The following is an 8,722-nucleotide window of genomic DNA, read 5'->3' as shown; positions in this document are numbered from 1 at the left end:
TGCCACACGCTGGCACCTCCCTCTTCCCTGGGATGCTCTGACTTGGGGCAGCATCCAGGCAGCCCTTCCAGGGATGAGGCAGCCACAGCTACTCTGGGCAGCCTGTGCCAGTGCCTCACCACTCTCACAGGGAAGAATTTCTTCCTAATATCCAACCTTACCCTATCTTCTGCTGGTTTAAAGCCATTCCCCCTTGTCCTGTCACTTCATGCTCTTGTTCAAAGTCACCCAGCTCCTTTAGGCACTGAAAGGGGCTCTAAGATCTCACCAGAACCTTCTCTTTCCCAGGCTTATCAACCCCAGAGTCTCAGCCTGTCTTCATTGCAGCAGTGCTCCAGCCCTTGGAGCACCTTTGGGTTCATACTCTGGACTCACTCCAGCAGCTCCCCAACCTTCTGATGTCAGAATCCCCATAACTTGAGGTAGTGCTGTAGGTGGGGTCCCTCCTGAGCAGAGAAGGGAAGGACAAACCCCCCCTCCCTGCTGCCATGGTGCTGGGGATGCAGCCCAGGGCAGGGTTGGCTTACTGGGCTGCCAGCACTTGTTGCTCATGTCAAACTTCCCCAATGCCTTGGGGTGGTTTGTAATCCTCCTGCGCACTGGTGGGATGACAGGGTCCTAATCAGATGGAGCCTGCAAACCACTGGGGACAGGCATTCCTATTTGAATGAGCTGCACCTCAGCAGAGCCAGGGGCAGGCACTGCCACCCCTGTGCCCAGCACTCCGTGTCCTCCCACCCCACTCAGCCAGGGAGAGCACAGGCTGGGAATTCCAGCACCCACTGTGAATTTCAGGGTTGGAGGGATGGGGAGCATTCCCTGCATCAGAGCCACAATCAGCCGTGCTTCAGAGCTGGAGGTGTTTACATCATCAAGCTCAGTAATTACTCAGACAAATTTGCATGCATTTTCTATGGGCATTTCTGCTGGCTTTTTTATTTTCTGCTTGAAAACCTTGCTGGAATCTGCAAACTGCCTCTGCCACTGGGAGGGAGTTGCTGGATTGTTCCTTTCTAAGAAGGTGCTGAACAGAACTCCTGATGCTGGTGACACATTGGCCCTCTTATTCCAAAGATTTTCCACCAAATAAAATGGCAAAAAAAATTATCAGAGCCAGGAGTTGTGTGGCCATTGCCTGCCCCTGTGCCCCGGTGCTGCTGCCTGTATCCTCCTGCCTGCTGCAGGGGACTGACTGATGCTTGCTGGTGTTTTCTGTTTACTTTAATTGTTGTCTGGTTTTAATATTGCATGAATTTATTCATCTGTGTTTCATTGTCGGCCCTGTTTGTTTTGGGGCAGTGCCTGGAATATCACTGGCAGATAAGTGCTGGACAAATAGAAGGTATTTTTCTTGCTCGGCCAGAGATGAGGAGTGACCAAGCTGTGCCTCAGTCTGAGAGGATCCTGAGCAGCATCTGCCTCCAGTTCCCAGGGTCCTGGTGCAGTACTCACCACCCCAAATTCTCACCCATGAGGAGGACTGTCCTTCCTTTGATCCACCATGCAGATGCATTTTGCTGTATGCCCACAGCTACCAAAGTCAAAACCCTGTCAGGGCTGTCCTGGATGCATCCCTGCTGCCTTGGGCAGAGTCCTGGGTACCCCTTGGACAAGCCATGGGCATTAGGTGGCACCAGACACTGCCAGAGCAGTAGCTCAGAGCCAGCCTGCCCAGATGCTCTGCTCTCACCATCACCACCCTCATCAGAACAAAGACACAGAGCAGGGGACTGGGGGCAGGACAGCATCCTCCTGCCGGTCCTGGGAATATTTTTTCACACTGCTCTTCCACCTCATCCTGTGCTGGTGGGTCTCAGAAAGATACCTGAGCCCTATGGTTGGGGCTCTGGCTGAGTGCAATTGGTCAGGTTTCTGCATTCTTCTGTGCATCCTTTCTTTCATGCTGAGGAGCTAGAGAGAGCCAGAGCATCCTCAGCAGCGCAGCAAGGGGCAGCCAGGCTTTGGGGCAGGATCTGGGGAAAACCCTGCCTTTTCCAGAGGGTCCGGGGTAGCCCTAGCACTGTTCTGTGCACCCCAGCTGGATTCCAAGCCAGATCTCCACCAGCTTGCTGCATGAGCCCAGCTGGAGCCTGGAGGAGGCATTTCTCCCCGTGCAGCTCCCAGGCTCCGGAGAGAAGCTCAGCGTCTCCCTCTAACGATGCGCACACACCTGCAGTGTTCTGCTCTTTGGGCTTCTGGCCCCTCGTCACCCCGCAGCTCCCCGTGCCTCCCCACAGCTCCCACTGCCTCACCAGGACAGAAACAAACCCCACCCTGGGCAAGACGGGCTTTTTCCTGGCTTCTTTTTCCTTTTCTTTAAACGCAGTAAATTCTCCCAGCTCTGTTGTGAGTCTCTGGTGAGGTGAGAAGAGCAAATTTTGCTGCATATTAGAAAAGGTCAGTATGGAATGAGGAGGAAATGCTAATTCCTGTGTTCTGGGGTACCAGGGGCTACACAAAGCAGAGCCCTGGAGCTGCTTCCCTGCAGACAGAGCTGAGGGTCACAGACCCCTGACCCACAGGCAGAGAGGGAAGATGTTCAGCCTAGCATGGTGGGATTTAGGGCTGGAGACATCTCCTGGGAATCCCCAGGAAGGACTGGAGGGACCAAACTCACAGGGCAGATTCAGGTGTGGGAAGAGTCAGAAGAGCAGTGAGTTAAAATAACAGTCTCTAATTTATTACCAGCAGAGAAGCAGGCAGAAGGATGCCCAGCCAGGGAGCACCGTGACCTGCCTCCACATCCCAGTGCCCCAGGGGCTTAGTGGTGCTGCTGCTTTTGGACCCCCATGACCCACAGCCCTACCCTCATCACTTGAGGTGGAATGTGGGGAGGTGACAGCATCCACCCTGGCCAAAAATCCTGATTTACACATGGATTTTCCTTATCTGCCCACAAGGGCAGTCTGTAGCTCTGTATGGGAGAGTTTGGGAGATGGGGACCTAACAGCAAACACTTTCACTATAATGATGGTGAATGATCAGGAAGGTGCCTGGCTTTGGTGGCACCATCACCAACCCTTGGGCAGGAGGTCAGGACAAGAACCTGCCAATGCCTGGATGAGCAAAACTCTGCAGAGCTGGTGGGAGAATGGAGCAGAGCAGGACCAGGCATGGCAGCTGGGGAGGATCTGGCACCCAGTGTTCCCCCAGCCCCACAACCACCCAGCAGCACCCCAGCCTGCTGCCCCCAGCCCCTGCACGGGCTCCCCCTCTGCCTGCTGATGAAGGATGAGCTCTTGGCACAGCTTCCTCCAGGCCGTGCATCCTCCTGGTGCATCCAACCTGCTTTTACTTGCAGATTTTCCAGCTCTGATGACTCAGCTCCCTTTTAAACTCACCAAGTGGAGCTGGGTGCTGGGGTCTTGGCCCCGCTTTGAATTTTTTGGCTAGTTGTATCATCTTATTTGCTACCAATAACGTCACCTCCCCGGCTGCTGGAAGGCAGCCCAGTCTGATGAGGAAACCAAAGCTCCCTAAATAAGCTCCAAGGCATGGACACGAGTTGCTGGGTGCTGGGATGTTGCCCAAGTGCATAATGCTTCAGTCCTGCACATGGCTCCGAGCTGTCCTGGAATCAGTGCGTTCCCTTTCTCCACAGTGCTGAGCCTTGCCTTTTGCCATCTCCTTTTTTCCGTCTCTTTCTCTGTGAACCGTCAGGCTCAGGTGGATGGAAGTTCATCATCTGTCCCAGCAGCTGGTTTGCTGATTTTCCTCCAGCCAAGAGCTATGTCTGCTGGAAGAAACCTTCCATCCCTGCACAGGAATGTGTTCCTTTAAAAGAAAGAGAAGGAAGAAGCAGGAGAGGAGCCCTGGAGTGTCTGGGAAGCTGTCTCTTCTTATTCCAAGCGCATGGCTCAGGTCTCGTATCGGCGATGCACAGCCCATCCCAGCGGAGCTCGGTTCACAGTGTTGGTGCAATCTGCCAAACAGACCGATCAGCTAGGAGACATTTCCAAAAGAAGCTGGAACAAGGTGGGAGAGGAAGGAATAAACAGCCTGCAGGGCGGCACGTCGCAGCTCACCCACTACCATCCCCAGAGAATCTATTCCCTTCTGTTCAGAGGGCCACTGACAGATTTTGGGCTGCATGCGGCAGCCTGGCCCTGCGCATCACAACTCCCCCTGAGCTCCCTGAACGGCCCCACAACCCATCCCTGTGTGCCACAGCCCAGCTCTGGGCTGCCCCACAGGCCCTACCTTGGCTCAGCAGCTGCAGGTTCCGCACCTCCTCGCGCACCTGGAGCTGCAGGACCTGCTGCAGGAGCTCCTGGCGCTGCGCCTCCAGCGCGATCCCCATGCGCTGCAGCTTCTCCCCGTTCAGCCGCAGCAGCGCCCGGCCTGCAAACACAGAATGGCTCACTGCCACACCAGCCCAAAGAGGGGGGCATGACCCCAGGAAAGGGCGACACAAAGGAGAACCCATCAGCACGGAGGAAGGAGGACGGAGTGCTCTCTCACTGCCTGCAGTAGTGCGTGGAGGAGTAGGATGAGGGGGACACTGGCAGAGGATAGGGTTAAACTGGATGTTGGGAAGGAATTCATCCCTGTGAGGATGGCGAGGCCCTGGCACAGGGTGCCCAGAGAAGCTGTGGCTGCCCCGTCCCTGAAAGTGTCCAAGACCAGGCTGGACAAGGCTTAGAGAAACCTGTTCTAGCAGAAGCTGTCCCTGCCCATGGCAAGGGTGTGGAATGAGATGAGCTTCCAGGTCCCTTCCATTCTGGTTTGTGACCTCCCTTTCAGGGAGTGCCGGGTGGCAGCTCCTGTCCCCAGCCTCTGCCAGGTATCAGCAGCACAATCCTGTAACCCATCCCCGCAGGCAGCAGCTTTTTATTCTCTGCTCCACCTCCCAGATGAGGAGATGTTTTCTGAGCACTGGGTCCCCACACAGGGCTGCTCATCCCGGGGCAATGAATGGGGGTGCCCATCACAACGCATTAGTGCTCCAGTCCCTGCCGAGCCACTTCCCTCCAGTCTGGGGCTATTACAGGAGGGATTTTAAACCAGCTTTTGTCCTTGCTTTACAGCACACACTCACTAATGCTGCTTTTGTTGCCTGAGCAAAGGCTGGCTGTGCTTTTGCATTAGGATTTCTCATCCCCCCCAGGCAGCTCCTGCCCTCACTTCCCTGCCACCGTCCCCTGGCCCTGGCAGAGCTCAGTCTGGCCTCGCACATATTGAAGTTGGGCTGGAATGATGCTCTTACACAGAGGTCAAAGCCATTGTCCACAGGGAGAAAAGGGGAGGGAGCAGATCCTAGACATGAATCTGCTTGAAGGACTTGATTGGGAGTTGGATTTGGACCTGGACAAAGACCTTTGTAACTTGGACTCCAATTGGGCAGAGATTTTTCTCTTCTGCAAAAATTTTCAATGTTTAAAAAACTTTTAAAATACTATTATTATATTAAGCTAGGTGATGAGAAGACTCTTCCCTGTCTCATAAACCAATTTAATAATTTTAAAGAACCTCCAGCCTGTCCTGGAGCTTGTCCTCGTGGCAGATGCCTCCTGCCCAGCCTGGGTCAGTGTCACTGTGTCCCCTGCTCTCACCCTGGCTGCATCTCATGGGGAGAGGGGACAGAAATGGGGGGTATGTCCATCTTCTGAACCCCTAATGTCCAAGCAGCATGAGGTAATGGCAAATGGTCCAGAGGACACTCTGTACCTGTGATGGCGTGGTGGGAGAACGCCTCGACGTAGATGAGATAGTTGTGTGGGCAGTGCTTCTTCAGCCATTTGCACACGTCCTGCTGGGTCCACAGCACCACTGGCTTGACCAGGCTGCCCAGCGTGGGGCTGGTGTGGTAGATGCCATAGTGGTCACAGCCACGGACCTGAGGGGAGTGGGAGGGGAGAGTGTCAGTGGGATTCAACCCTGGGAGGAGGAAAACAGAAATCAGTCCATGGGGATGGGGGAGATGTTGGTTGGCTGCATAGGATTATGGTGACACTGCAGACTTCGGCTCCACACCCTCTGGAGTCTCTGGGCTCATCCTGAAATCAGAGGAACCAGTAAGGGAGGCAGGGAGAGTGGGGATGGGAGGTCGAGTTGGTTGTCCTGCCATATATGGACCCAAAAATTTAAACTTCCCAGCCCTCCTGCTGCAGACAAGAGACCCAACTCCCCTCCCCTATGTATCTCCCAGCTCAGCAGACCATTGCACAGGCTCAGGAGATGTCCTGGGGTCCTCAGGGTCTCCACCTCACTAGGCAGAGATGGGCATTTGCTGAAAGCTCTCAGTGGGGACAAAGCCAGAGAGATCCTGGAGGAGAGTAGGAATTGGTGCAAAGCCATCCCCACCAGATGCTGGTGCTGGTACAAACTCATCCCCACCAGAAGTCCCCAGGAAAGCAGCCAGCAGCCAGCTGGTGCCCTGGAGTAGGAAGGGGAGTAGGAAGGACTCTCTCTTCCTCTCAGCCCCCTTCAGCCCTGAGCTGACTAGTCACAACAAGGTCCTGCAGCCTTGCAGGTGTCCAAGGCCACCTCTCAATCCTACAGCTGTTCCTGGGGTGCTGCTATGCTCAGAGACACCCAGAATAAAGCAGGGCCACAGTGCCCAGCACCCCAGTGTGCAGCTGATGCACGACACAGGGGCACGGGAAAGGTCGGCAGCGTGTGGCCCACGGTGTGCCAACACCGACCTCTGCCTGTGAACGCTGGCTAATTAAGCATGCCTAATAGACGAGCAGGATAATTAGTGTAAGAGGGACTCCAGACATCCCGCAGTCACTGAAACTAATGAACATTCCTGAGGGATGCTGCAGAGGAGCCAGGGGAGGGCAGCTGGGCTGGGATGTGCTCCCTGCCCCGTGCCAGGCATTGCCATGGAGCATGGCCAGCCTGGTGGGGCTGCTGCCTGTGCCCAGGGGAGCCTTTGGGCTTGGAAAGGAACTGCTCCTCAAGCAGAGCTCGTTGGGAACATCCAAGCAAGAAGGGAGAAGGCGAAGTTGAGAGGCCGTACATTAATAAGCAAGGAGTCCGTCTCCAAAGCAGATGAAAAATCCAATAGACAATGCACATTTGATTCAGTTTCTGAACCAAGCCCTCCCCTTTGGGGGACACCCCGGCAGCTGCCCGGCTCCAGCAGACGCAGCCCGGGAGCCGCCGGCCTGCGGGAGCAGCCCCAGCCCACGCCGGCTGCGCGGCTCCTTCACACTCGGCTGAGCGCGCCCGAGAGTGTGCCGTGGGGAGGAGGAGGAGGCGGCGATTTGCTCTGGATTCACTAACGAGCGATGATGAGAAGCGGAGGGGCTGGGGGGAATAACAACCATCTTCCCGGGAGCTTACCGCGGGCTCCCCACAGCTATTATCCAACTAACCCTCCGAGGCACGGGGGAAGAGGTGACAAACAACCGGCAATTTCCCTGGGCACGCACACGGCTGCACGCACATCACTCATCACACACAGCCCCGCACCGGGGACAGTCCCAGCATCCCCAAACCCCGCTCTGCCTTCTCGGATTGCATTCCCCCTCCCCATGGAGGGTCCCCGAGTGAGCCCCCGCGCTCCCCAGAGGGGCAGGGGAGGTGTAAAGGGATCATGGTTTGTTTTCCAGCCGGCTGAGCCGCGCTGTCTCTCTGATAAACTCTCAGCCGTGAATATCGAGCGCCGGTGTGGAGGAGAGCAGGCAGGAAGGCTGGGAGGCTGCTCTGGCAGGAAGGCAGGAGGTGGCTGGGGGAACCGGGGGCACTGCAAGGAGCAACTTGCATCTCCTCCCTTCGCTCTGGCATTTTCCTTTGCTTATGGCAAATTAAGAACCTTTCACTAAATCCTTCTGGGCAGCAGATAGAAGTGGAGGAGGGAGAGCCATGATAAGCCACAACTGGCGGCTGGAGGGTGGCTGGGTGTCCCCATGCAGGAGCCACCTGGAGGTGATGGGACAGTGCCACCAGCACATGGGACATTGTCTGCCCTGGAGCTGCTGCTCCTGAGAGCATCATGGCCATATCCATCCCTGTGGGGTCCCTGCTCCCTTCTGAAGCCAAAGCAGACAGGAGGCCCTGTGATACAAAACATCTCCATGCTGGCAGCTGGAAGCCAGGCATTTGGATTTCCCCTGTTTTCTTTCCAGCATTCACTGTCTGGATGTGCCACTCTGAACCCGACTCCCAGGGTGTTAAGGAGGGGCTGGCGAGCAGCAGGAGCCACCTGCAGGGATGATATTCCTTCTTGTGTCTGCGCAGCAGTGAATGGAGGGAAACCTCTGGCTCACAGCCTCCATACTGCAATAAAGTTTCAAGTTTCAGGAAGACAATGGTCCAAACTGGGCTAAGAGACACACACAAGCGATTTTAAGGCATTATAAGGAATTTAGTCGTGGCATACTTAATGCAAAATGGTATTAAGTCCCAGCTGCAGGTGGGAGGGCAGGTGATGTGCAGAGGGGAGGTGACACAGAGAGCTCACCCCAGCACACGATGATGTTTACATATATTACTATAACTAAACACCCAGCAACCATGAGAACTTCCAGCAAAACAAGACCTGAAGACCTGACCCTGCAGAGAAAGAGGGGATGCTCCTGCAGGGGGTCTGGCAGACACTGTGCTCCCCTGGGCACACCCTAGGTGGGTGTGGGTACCTGCAGGGGTCTGGCACACACTGTGCTCCCTGGGGGTGGGTGTGGGTACCTGCAGGGGTCTGGCACACACTGTGCTCCCTGGGGGTGGGTGTGGGTACCTGTGAGCCCTCGGTGCCCGGCTGGCGCAGGGGGTTGAC

General features: G+C 55.7%; 1 protein-coding gene across 1 annotated transcript in view; it reads right to left on the bottom strand.

Annotated features, from left to right (window-relative positions):
- Window positions 1-2,658: 2,658 nt before the first annotated feature.
- Window positions 2,659-8,722, bottom strand: part of SAMD10 (sterile alpha motif domain containing 10) — a 15,963-nt gene continuing 9,899 nt past the window's right edge. Inside the window, exons 2-5 of the mRNA XM_031058050.1 lie at window positions 8,684-8,722; window positions 5,668-5,836; window positions 4,201-4,341; window positions 2,659-3,922 (exon numbers count right to left, since the gene is read on the bottom strand). Coding sequence (XP_030913910.1) covers window positions 3,858-3,922; window positions 4,201-4,341; window positions 5,668-5,836; window positions 8,684-8,722 — 414 coding nt within the window. The 3' untranslated portion in view covers window positions 2,659-3,857. The remainder of the gene's footprint in view (window positions 3,923-4,200; window positions 4,342-5,667; window positions 5,837-8,683) is intronic.

Source organism: Geospiza fortis, unplaced genomic scaffold (assembly GCF_000277835.1).
Source record: "Geospiza fortis unplaced genomic scaffold, GeoFor_1.0 scaffold188, whole genome shotgun sequence".
Taxonomy (NCBI): Eukaryota; Metazoa; Chordata; class Aves; order Passeriformes; family Thraupidae; genus Geospiza; species Geospiza fortis.
Note: the sequence above shows the minus strand (reverse complement) of the source record. Positions and strands in the feature narration are given on the sequence as shown.